Source organism: Puntigrus tetrazona, chromosome 10, assembly GCF_018831695.1.
Source record: "Puntigrus tetrazona isolate hp1 chromosome 10, ASM1883169v1, whole genome shotgun sequence".
Classification (NCBI taxonomy): domain Eukaryota; kingdom Metazoa; phylum Chordata; class Actinopteri; order Cypriniformes; family Cyprinidae; genus Puntigrus; species Puntigrus tetrazona.
The window spans coordinates 11,619,433-11,645,486 of NC_056708.1; the positions used below are offsets into that span (position 1 = coordinate 11,619,433).

Here is a 26,054-nt window from a genome sequence, read left to right on the forward strand (position 1 = left end):
AATGCATATGGATCATTAGTTCATCTCCAGGCAACAAAAACACCATCTATTTATATGAGTGGATGTATGTCTGTGCTTCGACAGCATATCTTCTTTTACAAACTCTGTTCCTTTCTTTTTTTTTAGTTTTGTCTCTAATGCACTATAATATTTGTATTTGATCTGTTCTTCGATCACTTTATTCCTTCTCTCTCTGTCTGTCTCTCTCCGGGAAGCCTTACAAGATGTGCAGGTTAAAACTTATGCATAATAGATGGAGCACTCGGCTGCAGGTAACAGACGGGGGGAGTTTTGAGTTATGGATTTAAAAATGTCATACTGTTGATACACAGAGCAGGATGGATATAAACACGAGCAGAGAGAGAGAGAGATGAGCAAGTATAGGTTTTTGTGATGAATTCTGGCCCATATCTAGAATGCCTTGTTTAACGGTCTGCTTTTCTTTCTTGTTCTTTGTGCATGGTAGTCACGAGGCAACCCCATTCATGTTCCTCATCCTTGCCTGTCCAACTTTATCCACCAACCCCACGGGAAAGAGAGAGAGACAGAAAGACATAGTGAAACGGGGCTGGTTTATCTGGGGCTGACCAGGGGTTGGATAATCCAACACCACACAATGAATGTGAGCAGAGCGCTTTTGACCGAATCAAACTCTGAGTATATTTCTGTTCTTGTTAATGCGACACAAACACCAATTTTAACACTGCAACACACGCCTGTAAAAAAAATTACCACGGCAGCACCAGCAGCGTCTGACACAACAGTAAAATGTAAAAAAAAAAACCTGTTTATACGTTCGAATAACAGTCCAATTACAGACACTATCGTTCCTGTAAGGTGTTAATATTTTTTTTTTAATCTCTGAATTTATTATTTACAATTCTTTTTTATTTTAACTGAATCTGTAAGTTTTAATAACAAAAAAGAAAACTGCCTGAAGTTGAAGAAACACTCATTAATTGTCTATACAGATGTCATTATTTAGATTTGTATATAACACATCTCTTGATTGAGTCATGTACTGTACATCTCATCGCATTTCTTTTTCACTCATTTAGAAAGACCGGGCTGCAATTGCTATAATGATCAAACAGCCGTCAGACCATTTCCTCTGCGAACCTGATTAGCCGCTTGTCGTCATTTAGCGACATTTAGCGCTGTAATCAGAGAGATAACACATTTAGCCTGTCTATTCTGGGATTTCCCATCATCCCTCTTTGTCTGATTTGGCAGCATGGAGCCCAGGACATGGTTAATTGCTGTTTTTGCGCATCGCACGTTTAATTTTCCTTTCACACTCAACATCCTGTAATACACGTTTAAGCCTGCTGTGGCGTTTCCAGTGTGGCGAATTTAAGTTTGGCTCGTGTCTGCGCCTGATAAACATCGCTGCGTATGGATGTGTGTTTGTGTTTGTCGGCTCCATTATTGATTGGCTGTAATCTGGCAGTGGCCACTCAGTGGAGTGATGTTCCCCTAGGCTTTAATTATATCCCCATGTGATTTGCATCTCAGCGTTGCCCCTCGCTAATCTCATCACATCTACCTCCCCTCCACCGTCCCATCACCCCCCTGATTTATTGAGTTTATGTCACTCTCTGACACTTTTTTTCTCCCTACCCCACCCTGAAAAAAGCCCGACTAAGCTTCGGGTTAGCCTAGCCTACCGTATCACAGGCCACGGCCAGAAAGATCCATCTCAGCCATTCCGCTCACATACTCCGTCCCCCGATGGAAGGAGAGACTCATCCAAGGATGAACAGACTTCTGGGACCGATGCTGTCTTCTCGAGCAGCACAATGATTTGTTTGAGAGTTAACGCCTGTCTGAGCCTGGAGTTCTAACCGTCCTCTGCACATCCAGAGCCACTGGATTTTGGCTTCTGATATTTGACCGACTTTCGGTTTTCTAAAGAATCAATGGATTTGTTTGTTTATTAGCCAAAAGCACTGGAAAGTCATTTTTTTGTGGTTTGGCTCCACTGGGCTGTTGATATGTACATTGTATCGGTGTTAGAGTGACCTTGTTGCAAAGCTGTCCATTGATTGGGTGCATTCGAAAGGCTTTGACAGAGGCTTTTGTGGAAGTTTGCACATTGTCCAGCTTCGCTGGGCGAGCTGCCATCCACCATGAGCTACATGCTAGAAAATAATGGCCTTTTTCGGGAGAAGTTCCACAGAGGAAGCGCGCCCAACCTTCTCGCCCCTCCTCAAGTTGAATCCTTGCGACCGCTGCATAAACGTCTCAGCATGGAGGCCCTGAAGAGCAAAGCTCCCGACTTGGGGCCGATTAAATGGCCGTCGATCGTCACCATCTGTAAATGGAAGCAAAGCCTGACTGAGAGACTTCTAAAGAGACACCGAAGGAGTTGCAGTCAGGTTAGCAGCTCTTTATTCAGTTTAACCATCAAGTCAGACCAGCAACCGAATCTTTTAGACAGTGTTTCCCAGAGCACTTAAGAATAATAATTGCTCACAATTGTCCATAGGTCCTTTTAACCGCCTTCTCGCTTTTGTTAGATAATGCTATTTTAAGTTCTCTGTCTCTCTGGTGGATTTAGCTGCTCTTCCAGTTTTTATTGAACCATTGAACTGGTTTCATAATTTCTGAAGTTGATTACACAGACCTGGCTCTCAACCAAAAGCGGTCCGTGCATTAGCCTTTGAAACATCACTCACAGACGCTGCCAGCACTCAGAGACATATTCCAGTGGAAAAGAGACTAATGAAACTAATCAATGTAAGAGCTGTCTTCTGTCTTTAGAAGGATGCCAGAGGTGTTAAAACAATTTAAGGTTGGATACGCAGCCCGAAGTCATATTTTAGACACAAAATGCTCAGGAAATGCTATGCAGTGTAGACACTGTGAGTAGTTTCTGTATGTTAGGCTGGATGTGCTAATGCAACATTGCTCTTACTACTCTTGCAATCTGGTGTGTTATTATTTTTCAAAATCAGTCAAATTTGCAAAAAGCTTGCATTGGACTGAGCTATATCTAGGGACCACCAGATTGTATGTAAAAGAGACTTGTGGTGTAAAATAACACCATAGCAACCACATAGTAACACACTAAAAACCTCTTATTTTATATTGGTGGTGAGCAATGCATGGTCAAGCACCTGCATTTTTTTCAGGAAACAAAGATGAGATGATATACTGTAAATAAAGTATTGTTGCGGTACAAGTTGACAAGGTGGAAAGGATTAGAGGACATTAAGACCCTGGAGGAAGTCGCTGAAAAGCTGAAACTGTCTCTAAGGACCTGAAACTGTCTTTTAGTGAACACTAATGATGATTATTAGGGTGCTTGTGGTGGCCATAGGCTAGATTCACATAATCCTTTCTTGGATCCAACAAAAAGCTATTTCTCCAAAGTAAGTTTTGGCACTGCTTCTGTTTCTGCAGAGCTAACCTCTCTGCCCCTTGCATTAAATTGTAATCACTCCCCTGTTTAACTTTCTGCTCTTTAAAATCTCCCTCTGCTCCTGGGTTCCATGCACTCCTCCATAATCCAATTAGCTAAACCCAGGAGGAAGTTCTCATAACTTCCAGCACTTTTTATTCCCTAATTCAGTCGACTGGTATGGTTGGTAAATCTGAGGCCAGGTCAGTGGTATAAGCTCTGACAGTTATTTTGGCAGATTTAGTGCTCCTTCAAGCTTGTATACCACAAGCTCTGTTCAAAAGCTTAGTTTTTTTGTCCCCAGACACTGTAAATATTTGGCAAAACATTTAATAACAGAGTTTCGCGTATTAGCTTAATTGAAATATGCTATTTTTTTTCAGTAGTATATTTCTAATCAGCAATAAAATCTGTGGGAGAGTGTTATTTATTAGTATTTTTTTATGCTATTATAGTTTTCATCAATATTTAGAATTTTTTTTTTAAATTTATATATATATATATATATATATATATATATATATATATATATATATATATATTACTTTTATTTGTTCCTATATTTATTTCTGTTTAGCATCATATATTTTACTATAACACTTTTATTTTTATTAATCTTATTTCAATTAATGAAAACTAATATCACAATTTATTTTTAAGCTACAGTAGTTAAGTCACGTGCTTGGGCTTTCTAGACTTGATGACTATAATGACTTCTCTAACTTTGAACACTTCCTATGTGTTTAGCATTCACTAAACACTGACCAAAGTTTGTCACTTCAGTTGATGACTGTCAGACTCTTGTCAAACTTTACAATAACAACGAGTTAAACCAGTACTTTAAACATGCACACACGCTGCAGCAGTGTCCTCGCCTTTAATGGGCATGAACTGAACATGCCTTCAATTGGCAAATGGCTGCAGTTCTGAGACACAGCGGCTGTACAACAGTTTCATTTGCTCATCCTGCAAAATTACTTCGCCAGTGAGTGAAATCATTCACTTTTCGTCTGAAATAGACACTCAGGACGAAGCTTTTAGCAGAGCTACTTGTTTTATCCATCATACAGGAGCTAGAGAAAATGGAATTTTTTTTTTTTTTTGAAAAAGTGTGTGAAATCACTTTTGATGTACCAGTATCAATCCGTGTGATGAGTATGATTTCTTTAGCCACATGCCCAGTCTCAAGTCTGATCACAAGCCCCACCTTGTGGTGGTAAATGCAAACTACAACAACAGCACACGGGGACAACCAGACATCCTGAACTTTTTTTTTCACCTTTGGCCCTTTAAGATATGTAGTTTTATATTGTTTTGCTTTTATTTGGCTTTTTTATTTTGATGCCATCATTAACACTTTATCTTCCTGCTTTGGTAGTTGCGTAGCACATTGGAATTTTTGTGACAGTTCTCTGGTAATATGTAAAGCTCGTTCAGTGCTTATTTTCATTAAACGAGACAAATTATGCCCTTCATATGTAATGTAAGTCTCTGGTGTCCCCAGAATGTGTCTGTGGAGTTTCATCTCAACACACCCCACGGATCATTTATTAAATCATTTTGAAAATGCCTATTTTGAGTGGAAGCGGAAACAATTTTGGTGCCTGTCTTTTTAAATGCAAATGAGCTGCTACTCCCCGCCCCCTTTTCCAGAATAAATCTGTGTCTGCTGAAAACATCTGCTTTCATTTTAATTGTCATGTTTATTCATCTGAAATGATGCATTTTAAGCCATATTAATTTAAACTTCTGATATGTTAAATTTTTTTAAGGACACTGTCAAAGGCATGTGAGTACTAAACTAAGTTCTCATTCACACGTAAGTTTACATTAAGGGCGGTATTATTATAATGAGATCCCTTTGCATCATCACAAAGTGAACTTGCAGAAAAAGGCTTACTAAAACAAAGTTCTTGGGTTAATCTTTTATCTTCCTTGATTAATAAATGCACCGGGGACCTGATTTTAGCACTCGAAACCTTAAAAATTTAGATTTTCATCATATGTCAACACTTTTTTTTCCAACAAATCAGTTTTGCTACCCAAGATCCAGCATGTGCCTGTCAGACTTTGTTGACTTTCTCTGTATCCTCTCTCTAAGGTAAAGGAGAGGCTCTGGACCATAATGGCTTTCATCGAAGCAATAAATGACCTGTCACACGCTGACAGGACCAATCAAGCACTTAAACTCTGCCCTGCAACGTGGCTTTGAATTTTTGTGTGGGTCCTGCGGTGTGGGAGTTCTTGTCTCATCATATGCGTGTGTTTTTACGGTTTTGGAAGAGCGGGAAAATGAAGAGTTGATTTTTGAGAGCAGTGGGAAACACAGTAAGACAGTGAAGAGGGTCTCTGAGTTCTTGTGAGAATTAAGACACGTGGTAGCCTGAGTACTTCTCTTCTATTAAGAGCCGCATGAGTAAGAGGGCTTTTAATTAGAACCCTGATCCCAGACACTCCCAGTGCCTGCAGAGTGAATTTTCAAGCCAAGTATTTTGTCATACTTTGTGCTGCTTGCACCAGCTTTCTGCTTTCATACATACACAGTGTCCAGAATGAACCTTTGCCAAATGCCAAATACCATGTTGGATTTGGTGTGTAAATGGTAAATTGGAGAGGCTTGGCATTTAGCCGATAACATTATTACAGTGTGACCTGCAACATGTGGCTTGAATTAGTTGCTGGAATGATAGTCTGAACCTCACAGATGTAAGTGACACGCAGCATTTAAATCCAAGACATTTAAATGTGTGCCAAATTAAACATCTGCTGTGATTCACACATCGTCTGATGACTTCTTTAATCTAGGATGCCGAAAAACATGTCACAAATATACAAATATAAAAAAAAAATAAATTGAATTAAATAATATTTTATATATATATATATATATATATATATATATATATATATATATATATATATATATATATGAGAGAGAGAGAGAGAGAGAGATACTATGGATATAAATTTATAAATACATATTTTTAAAACATTTATTATATGTGTGTCTTTATAAATGTATAAATATACACACATATACATAACAAAAACTTTTATTTTAGATGTGATTAATCATGATTAATTGTTGCCCGGCATTGTTGTTGTTTCAGTTATTCATTAAATCAAGATTATAACATCAGAACATTTTTTTATATATATATATATATATATATATATATATATATATATATATGCAATATACATTTTGTTTAACATTCAATAGACGCCATTTTGATCTTTTCATCTGCTTTTATGTGAATGAGCAGTTCTTCAGTGTGTGGGAAAACGTGTCGACTGAGGTGGCTTGTCATGTGCTGGCTGTTTTCAGTGTGTATGACACATCCAGCAATTTTTGTGTTAATATTACATCCACATAGGTGCCATGTTCCCTCGGCCTTGTGAGTGCAGTTGCTTGAGTGGGCATCCCGACGTGTGTGAATGTCAGGGCTGACCACCTGTCACTTGATGGTCTGTCTGTTGAAAGGTGGGAAAATTAATTTGACAGCATCTTATGACATTTTCAACAGTATTATACAAGGGTTTATCTCGGTGACGTTGTATCACAGCTTGCTGGCATCCATGGCAAGCATTTGGCAGTGACACATGGAATACAACTCACACACACACACACACATCCTGAGGCTGTCATCATTTGAGGCATTGACAGTGATAAGCAGTGTTTGTCATCATGTTAAAAAGTGTGACAGAAAACGCACAACACTTTTGGGAATTAGAAATGCGTGACATTTTCTCACTGGAAGATTTAGCTGCTTTTTAGCTGATTTTTCTCACACATTTCCAGTATACATTATTCATGTGTTTTAATTCTATCCTAATTACCCTAATTATAATTTTATCCTCCAATTGGCCTTTTTAGATATGGAATATTACTATTTATAGAGTAAGAGGCTGGCTAAGTGTACATCTTTTTTTTTTTTAGGTTTTGATTTTCAGTGTTAAAAAAAAGTATTGTTTTGGTAGCCTTACATTTCGATCACTTAGCTTTAGAGAGCATAAAATGTGGCACGAAAGTCATATGAGCTGCTTTCACTATTAATTTATAGCCCATTTATAGCCTCTTTTTCATACACTGAAAGTTTTTGGTAATATTCCTTCACCATTCTTCCTGTACCATACATTGACGTTCTGTTGAAACCCATTAGTAGAGCTCGACGGTGTTTGTGTGCCCTGCAGGTGGGATATAAAATGTCACAAGAACTTAATTGGAATGTGTGAGGAGAGAAACCTGCTTAATTGTAGGTTCAGGTGAATTGAACGCTCCATAGGGATTGTTAATTATACAAAATACTGTATGATTAACTGGCATTTAGACACTTAGCATGCCTACGCAACCGCATGTTCTGAACAAATCACTAAAGCCTTCATCATCAACCTCCAGTGTGTTTTATTCATTTTCATCTAAGCTCACCCCAGATGGGAGACACTATGTGAGAGAGGATTACTAAATCAGAATGAATAACCACACAGCTAAAAGACTGAATCCTAAACAAATATTAAGCCTTGTATTGCATCTGTGAAGCTGTACCGTGTGCTAGTAGCCAGTAGGTGGGGGTAATGCACACTGCTTGAGCAGACAGTCAGTACAGCACTCTGGGATTGATTCTGATGTAGCTGGATGGTTTAACTTAAGCAGTCAAGCATCAGTTGCTGAGCATAAAGCCCCTTGTTTTGATTAAATGTGACTAGGTTGGTTATAAATAGAAATCTTATTGAATTAATGAGGTTCAGTGATCCACAAGCTACAGGCTATAGCTCTGCTGTTCCTTGCACAGTTTTGTGTTTGCTGTTGAATTATGGATTACAAAATTGCATTTATTTTTGTTTAGTACATTCTGAAAATGCAAGTAACGGCAATTTGCTGAATTAATTCTTTCTTGAAATGCCTGATTGTTTCATCGAATTAATTAACTAATATCATTTAATTTAATTCATTAATTGAAATAATTTAATTGAATTCTCATTTTAATTATTAATAATGAATTGTTATCGTTAATTATTTTTATTTTCAATATGCCATTTGCATTAATCTAAATAATAAAGATTAGTATTAATAATATACATATTTAAAAATTCTGTTATTATTTATGCATTGTTTCAAAGGAGGTTTTACTTCTAAATTTGTCGAAAATTTAAGTTGAAGATTTACTGAATTTTATTATTATTCAAATAAATATCGTTATTCAAGAAGCTATTGTTCTACAGCAACTTAAAGTAGTTTGTAATTATTATTATTATTATTTTAGTAAATTGAGCACAAATCAGTTAAATTCTTAATGCAGTTGTAATAGTTTATTTTAATTAGTTCAGGCTTTGGGTAAGCAGTATTTGGACCGGTTCTCACTATTAACTAGTTGCTTATTAGAATGTGTGTTAATAGCATACTGGCTGTTTATATGTACGTATAGAGGGCACATTTTCTATTCCTTAATCCTACTCCATATCTAAACCTAACAACTATCTTACCAACTGTTAATAAGCAACAATTTTAAGTTTTAATGAGGCAAAAGTCATGGTTAATAGCTTCTGGGTAATGTATTACTGTGAAGTCCACTCAGTTCAATGCTCTGAAAAAGTCTGCATTGCAGGCACAAAGGTGGTGCTCGTGAGCGCCTTTCTGAGACTAAAGTGACAAATGGGACACTCTTTGGGTTTTTCGACTTCTATGACGTACACAAGCAAAGGCCAAAAGCCTGCAGGTCCATTAATACGACAGTTTCCCGCATTGCTCGATAACCTTATTCAGCTAATGAACTGTGCTGTTGTTTGATGTAATTTTTATTGATTGTTTGGTTACTTTTATAACACTGCAATTGCTGTTGCTTTATTATGAGTAAACCACTCTGCTAGTGATTTTTCAAACGCTAAAGAGGGTTTAGAACGCTTATTAGTTCAATTTGTACTCTTTATGCATTTCAGTCTGCCTTCAGGCTATGTGGCTTATATCTCTGCGTAGCTGTGAGCTTTTCGTGTACTTGCTGCAAGAGATCATTTGAATGATTTTATCATGTTGAAAAAGTGCAGCTGTCAGTTAGACATCCGTCTGTCTGATCGAGGGGGGGTTTTGGGTGAAGGCGGCTCAGTCCCCAGCTGTTCCGGGTTTGATTGCTTCTGCCTTGAGCAGAGATGCTGTCAAGACACACAGCCAGTTAAATCATCAATTGACAGAGCTTTCTCACACACACACACACACACACACACACACAAACACTCTCGTCTACCTCTCTTTCTTCTCTCATTCCCTCTCGTTCTCCGTCTCTCACTGTCTTCCTGTTGTTGCCTAACTAAAACATGCCTAGCGTCTACAAGTAGCCAGCTTTCTCTCTCATGCACACTCTCTCTCTCTCTCACTGACACACACACACACACACACACACACAGAGTCCTCTCACTGGCTCTCTCACTGTCGAGAGCACACTGCTCAGATACCGCCCAGAGGAGTGCCGCTCTCCACAGCTGCGTCCTCTGCCGCTGCCGCCCGCACCCGAGAGCAAACTCAGAGACAGGGAGGAGAGGAACGCACATTGGGGATGACGGCTTACCTGAGCAAGCAGCAGAGCTGTTGTGTGGAGATGCACGGCCGTGTGGGAGATCGTGGAGGGGGCGAGACGCCCTGCTCTTGCAGCTGGCAGCACGAACCTCAGCACGGATACAACTACCAGCCCTCGCCCTCGCCGTCCATGTCCACCCTGCCCCGTCAGAGGGCCAAACTCACGGCTTCACGCTCCGAGAGCTCCTGGAGGAGTCCCAGCCGCGGCACGCTCCGAGCCAAAGGGGGGAGCTGCGATCTGTGGACGGAGTGCGGCTGTCATCCGCACAGCTGGCACGAGCCGTACCAGGTAACCGCTGCCATCTGGGAGGTGAGGGCACAGGTGCATTATGGGAGGTCGGATACGAGGGCTAGAAGTAGCGAGATGAGTTGGGTTGATTAAGTTGTTAAAGCTTTGAAAAAGCTTTGTAAAGTTATGAAAATTGCAAGGGGGGGTTGTGTAATATAGTAAAATAAAGAAACAATCGGTTCATTGCCGCTGTAGCTTCTGGCTTGCTTAGTTGGGGACACTTATTATTGGGGACAGATATTATTTAAACTAAACTGAGCTGGACAATGACGTCTCTGAATTCAATAATGAAATGCCTTTAGCGGAAAAGTTAAAGTAAGTGTTTAATCTCTTGATTTTACATTACTAACACTCTATTCTCCTATTTGATACTGTTAAGTGCTTTGACACAATCTCCGTTGTTAACACTGTAATAATATTTCACAGTAAAACGTATGTACTTTTATCAGCCTTCTGTCAAAAACACGAAATGTCTTAAAGACCCCAACAAGTCTTGGAAACTAAAATGCTAGCCGGATTTTGTGGAAATATCTCCTGTTGTGGAATATTTGGTATCAGAGTTTTGGGGGGTTTTTTTGTGAAATGGTCGTTATACATGTTGCTGTAGATGTCAGGAAGTGTGTTCTTCTAAGTGCATTTTGCTCTTCTATAAGCACGTATTACCACTGGAGCCCCTGTTCTGACATGCTTGTTGTTCTTGTCGCTGTGTGTGCTGATATCACTTTGTATCGCATGAACAGTTCTACACAACATGGCTCTTAGTTCACAAATACTACAGCAGTGATGATAACGTAATCTGTTTGTTCATGAGCGAGAGAGAGATCCAGCTAAACGCCCTAAATCAGGCCAATGCATCACACCCCTTGAGTGCACTAACACAGCTGGACGCTGCGCTCTGAAGACCCTCTGTTTATGTGTGTGTGTGTGTGTGTGTACTCTCCTCTTGCAGTGTGGTCTGTGTTTAAACTCCAGCATTATCTAGTTAAGCAGAAGTGTAGCTCTGATTTGGTACTTCCTACGCAACAGCTAAAGTCATTCAGTGCGTGTGACACTTATTTTGTGTTTTTGTGGTAATGTACAGTACATAAATAACGATGCAGGAATGTTGCGCCTGCTGATTGGCAGATCATCATTTCAATTGTTTTGACCCATTTCTCAGATGAAGAGGATGTCAGTACCAGAACAGATGGAATTTAACACTGAAATATGGAAATTGATCAATTGATTGATATTGTGATGGCAGACAGAGTAAGGCTTGGGAGAAATGACCATGTGGCTTCACATCCATCACCTGTCTCCACGTGCAAACACCTCCACACTTCTCATCTCTGGTGGTCTATGATATATATATGGCTAAGGGGATCCTATGTGTAGGCTGAGAGTGGTTTTCAATCACAGTTCAAGCACATTGACTGGACAAGGTCATCAAGAGATGCTATTAGCCAGTTGTCTCACTATAGGGCAAATGGCAATTGAATGAAGCAACCGTTAAAGCCTATTTATTTATTTATTTATTTGCATGTTTGTGTATGTATACCGGCGTACTAATTTAAACAAGAAATTAGATTAACTCATAAATGGTAGCGTGTTGTTGTGTTTTTTGGAAATATTTGCAATTTTTCATTTTTAAAAAAATTATTGTTATTTGGAACTACAGTAAAAATCAGTAATAATTAAATACTTCTATTTAAAAGACATTCTTATAATGGCAAAGCTGAATTTTCAGCAACCATTACTTCATTTTCCAGTGTCAGATGATCCTTCAGAAATCATCCGAATATGCAAATTTTTTTTAAATTTTTTATTATCAAAGTTGAAAACCATTGTTCTGCTTTTACTGTCTTTACTGTTACTTTTTATGAATTTAATGCATCCAGGCTGAAAGAAAATACAATATAAGTTCACAAAAAAATAAAAAAAAACATTTTAATTATGGTGATGGGTTTATATATGACTCTTTTTAAGTTTTACCTTTTACTACTCTTTACCAGTCCTCTGTAGTCTGCTGCTCTTTGGTTACTTCTTTGAGTTGCTGTCTCAACTCTTAAGGCTGTTGTTGTTGACTTTTTCTTCTTGTGCATTATTGACGGTGGTGTGGTAGCTCTATGTATAGTTTCTGTGGCCTGAATTATTGAGAGCCGTAAAGTGGGACAAGAGCAGAGGCACTGAATGCCATTGCAGGACCTCTTTAAGCAGAACATAACACATCTGCAGACCAATCATTATTTATCATCATCTTTGATAAGCAAAGCGTTGACTATGTTATTTGCGGTCACTTTCTCTACTGCGGTACATAATACCATTTGCTGTCACACTGTTTTCCAAAGGCAAAACGACCAGTATGCTGTAGATATTTATCTTCATTCAGTACTATTTTTAAATGCTCCTGACTAGTCTTTTTGTTTCACTAACGGTGTTTTTCTGGTCATTTGAAATAGTGCAAATTGAATTAGGAATGTTTGATGAATAGTTTAATTGAAGTTTATATGCGGTTTTATTCGGTTCTCACAGATAAGGTGAATTGCTATCATTGATAAGGACAACTGTAGTTATTCCATTGTGCTTATTAACACACAATTAACCTGAGCGTTGATGGGGTTCCTAGATACGCCACACTGTATTAATCATGTTTTGCCTGAATTGCATTGCACTTCACATGCATTTTTGAGGTGATAAAGCCGGTTTGAATCTCAAAACATCTGCAAGACACAATGTTAAACAAGTCTCAAAAGACCCCCACTAGCTAAAACGCATTGGAGAAGTCTGACGTGATGTTTTAAGTTACATAAAGTGGCAAAACTCTGGGTTTAAACCCAAGCACTTTCTTGATCTAGTATTAGCCTGCACCTTACCTGCCCTAAAATGCTGATGTGTTGAAAACAGACACTTCTGTGTACCAACTCTGCAGAGGCATGAAGATGCTTGAAGCAGAAAGTCTGCCCCAGTTTGGCTTCACAATAAGCCCTTAAGATGTTTGTGTTCGTGCTCCCTTTACCAAACACTGCAGAGCTGGTCTACCCTACACCACACACACACACGCACACGTACTTTTCACATGCACATACATCAAATGTGGATTCAGACACAGCAAAAAAAATCTTTCTTGCTTCTTTAGCTTTAAAAACACCATGGCGTGCTATATGCTGTTTCATTCTATACCATTTCGTCCCATTTTTAATGTGAACACGCATAAATTATTTTTATCCACTAATGTTGATTGAGAGCTGTGTGTGCAGTTGATTATGTAATGCCGTCACCTCTGTGCTCAGCTGGGCCACGTGAGCACTTGCTGGCTGAAAGAGGCCGGTCGTGCTCTGCATCAGTGCATTTGCAAGCACTTCCACACAGATAACGCTGGGAAAAACGGCAACAGCCACTTCAGCCGATTGTGTCTAGAGAGTGAATTAATGAACACATCAACAAAGAGTCTGTGTGCCTGTTGAAGCGCTTTTTCTACGCAGGGTTTATTCAAATTTGTTACGTTTTGTCCAGCTAGGGTTTTAACTGAGTACTGGCTGTTTTGCAGCGTGCATTTACGTTGAATGGCATACATTGAGCTTTTCTGTATATTAATGCTCTGGTCCACTCTCAAAATCTTTCCTCTTATTAGTTTCCTACAGTCTAGTTCTCATTAGCTCATTAGTTGAAGTGACTCGTTAGTCAAGTTAGTTAAGTGATGAAGAACCCATTTTAGGTGGAAATATCCAAGTTTGTATGTTTAGGGACCCTACTCTCTTATTTCACGCTATCAAGATATCTCCATGATATTACAATCTGTATATAGATCACTGTACAATGATACTTACCACAGTGCTGTTTTGTATCGATTACTTCCTGAAAGAACAAAATAAGCACTACCTAACACTATCAGGTAGTCTTAAATTACTCTGAACCGTATTCGGTTTCAGTGTGAGGTCACCAAATACTCCAAAGGCTCATAAAACAAAATGACTCATCATTTTTTGGTGTCATCTTTGATCTTCAGTGATAATCAGTTAAGGTACCTAATTTAAGTTTTAGATGATTTTATGTTTATCTCTGCGGAAAGAGTTCATAGCCACCTACATACATAGAGTTAATATCACACTGTCTGACAGAGTGCTGATGAACTTGTGGGTGTCTGATGTTAATCTAAAATAAATCTGCATATAATTTGCATTTTGATGAATGCAGTCGTATTTATTTATTATACCACCTAGCGGGAGTGTGTTTTAACGATGACAGATTCAAATTAAAATATGGCTATAGCATTATGGAGCTCAGAATATCGACATAATATTCTTGAACATTTAATAGAAACCAAAATCTGCAATATGCAAGAGCTGTCTTCACGCTTATGACTAGTAGTTTAGCAATGTCATCGTAGCTGAAAATTGGAATCATCTTTCTGAGTGTATGTGTCTCAGAGGATGGCCTCTTTATGACTCACTTTCTGAAATAGCCAATATTGCTCTTTGTCATCCAGGGAGACATTAAACTTAGCTTTTGCTCATTTACGTTCTGTTTGCTTTTTATTTCCGACCATTAAACTGTCATATTTTGAGATAACGCTGCAATTATCTCCTTTAATCTCTTTAATGTTCGTCTGCCGTGCCGTGATCGACCTCATCAGTAGATAATAGCTTCAGCTAGATGGCAAAATTTTTGTTGTTGATCCCACCATGTCATTCATTACAAAAGCACCTTGTGTGGGAGATGCCCACAGTGTGTACTTAACCCTATGAAGCCTACTGTATCATATTTTATATGCAAATGCCTCTAAATTATCAACATGATAAGAACTTCAAGATTTTAGCATGGTAATGGAAATAATAATAATGTTGATGTATTTGGACTAGAGTGAATAGATCTGCCACACCGCTGTTGGTCATTGCTGTTGATTGTTACTGCCAGTGGAGTATTTAAGACACACTGCTGCTGCACAAATAGCGTATAAAGTAACCCTTAGCAAATCTGTACAGGTGGAGCTGGGGAGGTAGAGGGTTTCAGAGGAACTCTAAAAGTGCGCTGCACTTGTGAATGCTTACCAGCTATTTAAATGTAAAGCAAGGTCTTTGGCTGCATATGCAACATGAGCCAATCAGCTTGTGCATTTGTACACAATCTGATTGAGGATTATGCTTTTTAGCAAGTGAACAGGCTTTTAGAATCATTCTAAAAATGTCCACCTTCAGGTTGTAGTACATGTTTTTTACGTCAGATCTTTACTGATACGTCTAAACTGTAAGAATAAATGTATAGTTATATTTCTATATGAACACTTACTGCACTGAAGGTTTCCTTGATTATCTGTACAAGGCATTATATGATTTACTCCATACAGTAATAAACTACAGAGCTGATCATAAGCCTAAGCATTATAGGGTGGCAACTAATATTTATATACTGTACATATTATGTCTGTTATGAAGATCTGTTATTGATTTACATTACAAGCCGTCAGAGTATGAGCTCTATATTCTCCAATGGCATACTGTATGAGTCTTATGTATAAAATAATATACTCAATTTAGTCCAAAGTAAACTGTTCCATTTAAAAGAAAAAATATTGACTATTATTTCATATGTGCAGGCTTTACAGAGTAAAACAAACACAAAATGATTAGTATGACTTTGTATTTCAAACCTCAGTGGCAAAGAATTTAATGAGGTTTTTCCTTTTTGCCATGTGCTTTCCAACACGTCTCTCTGGTTCTCCAATCTCTCGGTGATTGAGGCTGTAGTTCTCAAGGCGGGAGATGTATTAATGTAATTAGAGGCAGTGCACAGTAAGCAGGGACGGCCTCAATCTCTGCTGTCGATCGATCTTTAGTCGCCGGCTGCATCTCCCTAGGGATTTGTGTAGTAGGCCATCTCTGAATGCTAATGCGTCTGTGATAAGCTTCGCAGCCTCCGGCTGAATGAGTTTGTGTTGTGTGCTAGCCCACCTTTCATTACTTGTTAAATGTTCTGTGCCTCTAGTGGCACCGAACGGAATTACAAAAATAATGACTTGTTTTCAATTAGGGTTCTGTCATTGGTCAAAAAAACATTATTGAAAAAGGAACTGTTTTCCTTTTCAGCACTGAAAAGCTACTTTGAGACCGTCTTTATTGTATATTAGTATTAGGTGTTGTAAGCTTCAAATTTTTCTTTTAAAAATACTAGCCTGCTTATGGTGACAAAATGATAGGAAAAGTGTGTGTTAGAATAATTTTTATCAAGATTCCAGATTTAATGCATTTGTTTGATGAAAGATATTGTAAAACAAACACAAAACTACATTTCAAATTTGATTTGTTATTATAACAAATATTTTTTGAATTGTTTTTCTGTTTTATTATGTATTTAAATATAATTTATTAATATGGTGACAGCTGAATTTTCAGCAGCCATTTCCACAGTCTTCAGTGTCAAATGAACATGCAGAAGTCCTTATAATATGCTTATTTGGTGCTCAAGAATTTCTTTTTATATTATTATATTATTATTTGATTAATAGAAAGTTCAAAAGGACAGCATTTATTGAAAAAGAAATCCTTTGTAGCATTCCATCTATCTTTGTATTTTCTTAGTATCATCCTTGCTGAATAAAAATGTTAATTTCTTTTAAAAAAATACTGACCTAAAACTTTTCGAACTGTAATATATGAGTAATGGTTGACATTCCATTATATTGTGAGTAATGCTTTGAATTGTCACCCACAGCCACTTCGCTTCATGAGGACATTTATCTAAATGAACCTTTTCCAACTGGTAATCTAGCAGCAAATGTGATTAAGCTTTTTTGTGTGTTTATAACTGAATTTGCCCCATATTCGAGCTCATATAAGTCTAACAGTGTGACCGGTCCACCCAAACTGACTGCTTATTTACCCATTCAAATATAAATAGTAAAACAATATATATTTACCTAATATATTTACTTATATATTTGCTTAAAAATATTTTTGTCATCTTTTGTGTTCTGCGATGATTCACTTTCATTTATTCTTGCCTCCGGCTCCACATATATCGTTATTACCTATAACGATAAAACTTAGCTTACACGTGCCGTTATTGCACAGTGTATTGAAGCTCTACATAATGCTGTGTAAAATGAGTTAATATTTTCTAATAAAGGCTAATGATGGGGTTACACTTCACAACACTCAATGAAATTACAGAGAAGGTACAAAATATACGTCCACTCATCGAGAAGTCCGGTCTCGCTACTGTGTGGGAGAAATTCATTGACTTTACGTTGTCATTTCAGCTAACTAGCACCAGAGACTAACAGGGAGAGACGACAATTTCAGCCTTCATGTCATACAAACACTTTTTCCAACAATGACCATACTCCTAAATGATGTCATGTTTTTCATCCTTCATCTAATCGATCTGTTTGTATGTACTGTGAATATGTTTGGCTGTCGACTTTCGTTTCGAAGTTTTATTCTTCATCATGGCATCTGCGAGCTCAGCGGTGCCCATCATGCTCTGCTGTATCCCTTAATAAAATCTAGGCCAGTTCGCGCATCTCCAATCCACTCTGATCTTTATCTCTTTCTCTTTCTGTTTTCCTCTCCGTCCATCTCCCTCGCCCTCCCTTTCTCTCTTTTCACAGGCAAGTCCTGCCCCAATTATTGTCAACACGGACACTTTGGAATCTGTACCATACGTGAGTTTTGAGTTTTCTTTTATTTATTGCATGTTCATGACTTTATGCGCAGCCGTGACACTGCAGATCATCCACTTGATCAGATCAGCGCCCATGAAGAGTGAGTGGCGAATGAGTTTGACATCCTTTTTTTTTGCTCTTCATAAAACTAGCGTCATTTATCACTCTCCACTCAAATACAACCTGCGTGTTCAATGACTGATGGCTCTTCATAAATTAACCAGATAAGGAGGTCGGTGATTATCGGCGGGTTAGATTAGCACAGGTGTTTGAAATATTAATGTGTGGAGTCAGCTGTGTTTTTGGTGGGCTGTGTGAGAGGTATTTGTCGAACGGTTTAAAATTAGTCAAATCGGTTAACAACGAAATTCCATTGCAGTTAGTATGCTGTCTTAGCAGGTCGCTACCTGTTTGCTGGGTTTTAGAGCGAAAGGCAGATAAATGCAAAAGAAAAATCGTGAATTGCACATATGACGGAACAGGTTATTGGAGTGAATGAAAGAACACAGAGGGGGAGAGCAGTGTTAAATCAGAAACCAACACAAAGCGATAAACACTCAGCACGAAGTGTATACAGACACGCTGACAACTCAGCTTGACCTTCATTCAGCTAAGACAGGTTTTGTCTGTCTCCTGCAAACTCCAAATAATCGTGTCGTTTCCTGTTTTCGCAGTGATGTTTTGACCATGTACAGAAACCCAGAATATCCTTTGTTTGCTCTGCTTGAGCTTGCTTGTTCAGCCCACGAATCAAAAATAAGATCATTTTAACCAATCATTTGGATCTCCTGAATGGTGTTGAGTTTAACTGAAGATTAAAAAGGTCTCTTGCTGTTGGATCAGGGGAAATATCCTTCTATTTTTCTGCTTTATATTGTATGTTGTGCACGGCTCTTATGCATACCTTTCACGTTCACTGAGGATAATTTCATTTGATTCTCTGCCTGCATTTCAGTAATGAAATATTAACATCAAGTCATTTCCAGATGACTGTGAAAGTGCCGTGTTTAAGTCAAAGAGTACTTCCATCAACAACGCGAGATCGACCGTGACATCCAGAATCCAGTAACACGCCTAATGCTGTTAAGTCGGTTTAATTGCTTTTCCTCCTGCTTTTCCTGCTGTTCTCAGTTTAAAGCCCACTGTGGACATGTGTTGGAGTATGTGTGAGATTACGATGATTATGAACTGCTTTAAGCAGCAATCTGTCTCTGATAGAACTTCTCCTAAAAGCCTAATACAAGAGAACAAGCAAGAGAAGATGGAGTTCTGGGAAAAGAAAACACTGATGGATTACTCTAGTAAAGCAGGTGTTCACTCTGAGTTTAACCTATAAACAATCCCTCTGTGTGTGTGTGTGTGTGTGTGTGTGTGTGTGTGTGTGTGTGCGCTCTCTCTATCTCTAAAGTAGAATAGATTCAATTTTTTCTTTGCTGAGAACTTGAGAAAAGCCATTACAACGATATTAAGGGTGTTGTAAACATGATATGTTTTATATGGAATCACTGGGATTTAGCATACGCTGCGTTTTTGATTGACATACTTAATCTTCACTCTATCTGAGTTTTGGGAGTTTTGTTTTCACACAATCTGCTTTTTTAAGTGCGAACCATGCAATTCACATCGTGCACATCATACAAAATAATCACTTTGTAAAATAGTCTTCTTTGTGGAGATAAAAAGTCTCAACATGACAAAAGGGAGAGGTGCGGCAGCAAAGCCAGTGGGAAAGGGACAAATCAAGCTTATTATGCATGTATTCATGCAGTACATTTATCCTACACGCACACACGTTCACTCACCCAGCACCGTGTCATCTGTTCACTTCATTAAAAGGAACCTTGGTTGCTTTAGTGCAGATTTGCCTCGGGTTAAATGCTATGTGGGTTTTGTGCTGTTTATCAAGGAATTGCCAAGGCTAGTTGAAAAGCAAGCTTAAAAGACAGATTTTTCTTTGGAGTCATGAAAAAAAATGAGAAATGTCTCCATCTGTTGATGCTTCTGAAGGATGTTGAAGAAATGCAAGAGTGTGTAAAGCTGTCAGATTTTATAAGGTACATAAAGGAGTGAAATAGACCTTAGTCAGAGAAAATGCTATATTTAACTTGATGCAAAAGAAACTTCGGGTAGGCTAGGTTGCAAAGCTGTCGAAATAAATAGTCTTTCCAAAAAACCTGGGTTGTGAAATTAAAACAGGATATTTGTGTAAAAGTTGTTTTGAGAAAAATCTAAGGCAGCAATTATTTTAGACCATTTTTTTTTTTTTTTTTAAATGACTACTGTACATAGATCAAACATGACAGTGAACACATTTATAATGTTTTAAAAAATGTTTAAAATGCTCCAATATTTCAAAACAAATACTAAGCAGCACAAGTGTTTTAAAGTGAATTAAATCTGTGTAATTGTTTCTGAAAATCTGGTTTTGCTATATGATAAAATATATAAGTTATTCTAAATATGTATTTTACAATGTACCTGTAGTTTTCAGTAAACAAATAAGCCTTGATAAGAACTTGCGTCAGCGTTACATTCGCAAGAACTAACAGTTACTGTACAAACTTTTACGTACGACTTTCACGTAAATAGCTCAATTTAAGTTAATAACAACACAACGGTTCATTGTGTAAGGTACACCTCTAAAAACGTAGTTGCATATATTTCTGTCAATATATCCTCCTAAATATTACACACTGCACCTTGAATATTAAACTCGGTCTACAAAAGATATTTTGTGTGCTGCTTTTCTGTCTATGTAAACAATAGACTCTAATTTTGGATTTAATATATTGCAATTTAAATGTGTACAAACAATGAATATTCAATAGACACTATAGTTGAAATCTCAACCCACTGCCGCCTAGTTTTAGACCTGGTGAGAAATCTGGTTAAGGACTGTTAATTATGAATCCTCCACTGTGCTCGCTGTTACTGTAGTGGGAACAGAGCTCATCTAGAATGAACGCTAAAGATAATCAGGGGGGCGACAGGATTAATAAAGCATTACTGAGTCAGTGTAGCTGTTAAATAGCATCCGCCTAGCTTTAGCAAAATGACCCTTTCTGCCTACTTTTAACAGCGCCTTTGTGTTTCCATTAGCTGTCAGGAATAACAGTGGTTAGTTCATAGTGCTAATTAGTCCACGTGGGTGTGTATTGAGGAAACCGAGTCTTATTATGTCGCGGCCCGAGGGATATTTCGTGTTTAATCACTGCGATGGGCGTAAAAATATGCCATCCCATCAGCCAGAACTCTAAAGGGAAAGCTTCTTGCTTGAAAGTGCCCGGGTTCCCGCATTGTAGTCCAACAGTCGGCATGGAAACATGACCCGCTCTGCGTCGTTTGCACAAGCCGCGCGGATGAACGCGTTCAGGCTCGGCGTACATTCGCGGGTTTGTTTGGTGCCACATTTGCAGTGACTCACCGGTTTAATGTGAGCTTTTACACCCCGGATGCTGCACGGTGAACTCCCCTCCCACCGTCCCCTCTGCAGCTGCACTCTCCCCCGATCCCCAGCGTCTCACATTTGCAACACCATGAGGCTCAGAATGCTAATGCCACTCAAAGCCCAGTAATTGGGTCATTTCTTCGGGGGGAAGATGGAAAGGCCATGTTTTCCTGACCTAAAGAAAAGTTCTCCAAACTTAATGACCACATGAAGTGCGTTTGATTATCAGTGTCTTAAGTCGGTTGATAAGGGCTGTTGTTCTGTTCTGATGAGCACTGCTGTTGTTAATGATCTCATTTACTCCGTCTTATTGGTTTCTCATGCTCATCCATCAATTATCACATCCATCAGTTATCTCCCTGATTGTGTTCGTTGGCATTTTCAGGGTGTTCTGAAGAGCTCTTGCACTTGCTCGCTAATGAAACTGCTGAGAAGCGGCTCAGCTGTTGTCTCCTGAATTAGTTTTTATTAAAATGTATTTTAATTTGCATTTATTTATTTTTAAAGTTCTGTGTGTTTTAGGGTAGTGCATGTGTGGTTTAAAAATTTATTTAATCTATTTTATTGTATTTATTTTTTAAAAACATGTTTGGTACATGTGAAAACCTGTTTCTGCCACTGAATAAAAAAATAAAAGTTTAATTGCGACTTTTTATCTCATACTCATATCTTGCCAGTATCTTGCCAGATTTGCCAGTATTTACTCTTAATATTTTAATATTATTTTAATTGTCACAATTTTCAATTACCATCACGTTATTCTGACTTCATGACTTGCGGTTATTACAAAAAAATCATAATTGCTAGAAAAAAAAGTCAGAATTGGGAGATAAAAATTATCTCTATTTTAATTACCTTTATTTTATTCAGAGGAATCAGGCTTCCATAATTCATGCGCCTTCTGTCTTTTTATTTCAGACGAGTAATAACAGTAATATGTGACCAATCCAATTTTCCAAATACCCCCTTAAGTAATTCATTCTGGTGCTGACTCTGGACCTACTTAAATATGTTACCAAATGCTTGACTGAAGAATGTCAGCTAGAATTCAACAAATGAATTCATTTGAGAAATGCTGTGGAGTGAGCTCTGTGCTCTTGACATCTGTTTGGTCCTCATGTTTAAGAGCAGGTGTAGTCTAGGGCCTTCCAACTGATGCTGTAAATGAAAGGTCATGTCGCTCTGAGGAGAGCAGTGAGACGGTATTCAGCTATGTCTCTCTCTCTTTCTCTCTGTTGAACAGCTGAGGTGGCTGAGGCATAAATGAGCTTGTTCACTGGGTTTCAATTAGCCATGAATGACCGTTTCTCTTTCTCCAGCTGTCTGAAATACTCCCTTCAACATAAAAAAAAAAGTCAAAATGTGAAACATGCGCACTCACTGTAAATGCCAAGGCTGCCTTATTATCGAGGCACTTCAACATAAAATGTCCTTGTTCAAAACATGCTCTTTGGACAGCACCTGTGAAATGATGCTGGTTACGGCAGAAAATAAACCTTTTAATAGCTGTAAAATGTTTCATCACACGAATAGTGTTTCTTATGTTTCAACACACTGTAAAAACACACAAATTGCATTGCATTAGTTGAGCGCAATAAATACTTACAATGCAAAGCTATGAATTTCTGCAGTTATCTTAAATTGTGTTAATGTTTTACAGTATTACTGTATTTTTGATTAAAAAAGAAGTGCAGCACTTCTTTCAAAAACATTAAAAGAAAATCTCAAAAGACTTTAGAGCTATATATAATAATACATAATATGCAAATATAGTATCATAATTACAGTATTTTTGTCTTTTATATAGTTTTCAGTGTACATTGTGATCAGATCCTTGTAGTTTATTTAAAGGCGCTATATGTAGGATTGACACCGAGTGGTTGAACAAGGTATTGCAGTCCAAATTCGAAATATTGGGAGACGTTTTTTTTCACCCAGCGCATCCTCCACACACAAAGGTTTCCAGAATGACAACACCAACTGAAACGAGCGCACATGGCAATGATTGAAATGAAATAACTGCTAACCCTGTTTTCCGAAGCACTATTGGGTAAACTGACCAAAACAAAGTCCGGCATTCTGGGCCGGAACACACATTTTCAAAGAATAACCGACTGTTTGCATTGTTTTTCAGATAAACAAGTATGTTCTGCAAAAATATTTTGGTATTTTTATACTTTAGTAGAGTCAAAATCCCACATACAGCACCTTTAAAAAAAGTCAAATGTTAAGGATATTTGTGTGAACGCGAAAGCACCCATGCAGTTCGAAAAGCTCCTTAGCATGTATTAGAGCGCCTTTTGGCTATTACATTTGCTTCACTTATTAAAGAATAATTAAGATGAATGTCTCCAATCGAGCACGAAGATGACCCTCATTTGAAATTGAACTTGAAATTGGATTAGTTGTCTTTCAATGCCATTTCTAGCAGCACGTTGAGTATGAATTCATCTCCGAAGGGCTCCCTGAGCCAGCATGTCTCCTCTAGAGGCCTGGTCCCATTGTACAAGCAGGTAAATGATTATGGATTTTAGTGTCCGGACTCAGATTTAGACAATTACAGCTAATGCGGTGAGCTGAATAGATATGAGGCTCGGTGTCTGCTGAAGAGGTATGAAAGCCCCGTTCCTGTTTTCATTCAAGGAGAATGAGTTGAATGCTGATGTTTTTATGATGTTATTCGACTAATCCTTTATCACAGCTGCTTCGGTCCTAAAATGTTTTGAACTGTTATGAACCTCTTTCCACATCATTTGGCTGCTGCTGGTTTAGGATGTCATTGTGGCATCGCAGTTAGATATTTAATGCGACGGTTAAATGATTAATGCCCTTTTTGAATCGCATCTGCAAACACATCTAATGGGATTCCGTTTTTTTCCCTCCAATAGGTAAATGGGACAGAAATTGAATATGAATTTGAAGAGATTACATTAGAGCGGGTAAGTATCTCTCTCTCTCTCTCTCTCACAGTACACATTTATAGATACATAGACTTGAGATGAGCACAGGTCATGTTTAATGCTCGTGTATGATAATCCAATCAATCACAGCCTGGCTTGCGAGCGTGATCTTGAAACATCACCATCACACATGACCAGTCAGGGAACAAGCTTGGTCTGTGATTAGTAATGACTTTAAATGTGAGATCATTTGGTGTAATGATGATTGCTTTTTAGATTTGTCTAGTCATTGTGTGGATAAGCTTGTGAAAAGAGAATGTTAGATCTAAATTGATCTACCCAGTCTACCCTGTATACACTCATACACAGTCCACAACAATATGTAATCATGTAATCCATAAAAAAGTAACTGTAATTTGATTATGAGCAACATTATTTTAATTGGGTCAAAGACAAAAAGGGGTTTAACCATAAAAACAATAAGTGTGATACTGCTTTAAAGTTTTCAGTTTAAATTGATTGCAATTTTGTTTTCCCCTGATTTATTAAATGAACCCACTAAAATGTCATTGTGTAAAAATCTCGTCAGGCATACTTACAACTAAAATATATTTATGAAACATTCAGAGTTTAATTACTTTCATCCTACATACTTAAAAGTAGAGACTTTACTTACATTTATTGCACTTTCTGTGGACATAAAATCACTTTTGTGAATTTCTTTTGATGCAAACATCTTAACATCTTTGACCCTATATACAGTACTTACAGTTAATTTTTGGAATCTGATGATATAATCCATATTGCATATAATGAGTTACTGCCTAGCACTGTGTGTATATTTATATGTGAATCTCTCTGAGACATATTTAGCAATAATGTATTATATAAGTGAGATTGCACCCTCGCGGAAAGGCTTCGCAAATGTCAGTCAGTTTTCATGGGTTTGAAAATCATATTTCACTGGTTTGGACTCAAGTCATTGAGAATTCGCAAATATTCACAAATCTGGAATGCTGCGCTTTTTAACAATAGACTTAACATGTTGTGATTAAAAGCAGCAGCAGTCATTCAGAAGCGAGAAGAAAAAAGCCTACTCTGTACAAATGTACAAATATGGATTATTTCAAATACAACTGTGTTAAATTCTGTGTTTAATATAATTAATATTTTCATGTTTGGTCACACCTTCAGAAGACACAATAGCAAACTGAACATAACTAACGAAATGTGTAATCATGAATATTTAGTAATGTCTCTGAATTACTTATAAATTATATTTCCAAAATATACGAATTTCCGAAGGCATTGTCACAAAACTACGAATATCATAATACACTTTTGTAATGTATTTTATATTCAAACGTTGGCTTTATTTTAGACATGTCACAGAACCCTCTTAATTGGGCTAGTGTATATGCTTTATTTGCAAGTGAAAACCTGGGATGCACAGAAGAGTCAGTGTGTGTGAGAGAGAGAGAGAGAGAGAATTAGACGGCTGCAGATGACATTCTGGCAGCTGCAATCGGATCCACATGACTAGACACAGAGCACGGACAATAGCAAAGGTCAACTAGACCAGAGGGAGCGCAGATTTGTCCGACCCTGGAGCCAGGAGGCTGAGAGTATATATTCAGGAGTTTCTGCAGACTCAACTGAGATTACAAGCTAGAAAATTGGATACAAGCCGAGGCGATAACTCTGCTGCTAGGGGCTGATCTGTTATTGTCACCCATTTCTCTCTCTTTCTTTCACTTTAAAACCATCTCTCCAACCTGATGCTATACATTTGTTATTGCCTTTTTGT

At 37.9% G+C, this 26,054-nt stretch overlaps 1 protein-coding gene across 8 annotated transcripts in view; it reads left to right on the forward strand.

Annotated features, from left to right (window-relative positions):
- The window catches only part of dlg2 (discs, large homolog 2 (Drosophila)), a 137,242-nt gene that overhangs the window by 87,666 nt on the left and 23,522 nt on the right, over positions 1–26,054 (forward strand). For 6 of the 8 annotated variants that reach the window (XM_043250936.1, XM_043250937.1, XM_043250939.1 and 3 more), the window contains 2 exons: positions 17,846–17,899; positions 24,236–24,286. In XM_043250936.1, the coding sequence (XP_043106871.1) occupies positions 17,846–17,899; positions 24,236–24,286 (105 nt within the window). Of the gene's footprint in view, positions 1–9,793; positions 10,282–17,845; positions 17,900–24,235; positions 24,287–26,054 lie in introns of those variants that run through there. The other 2 variants (XM_043250942.1, XM_043250943.1) reach the window with 2 other exon arrangements.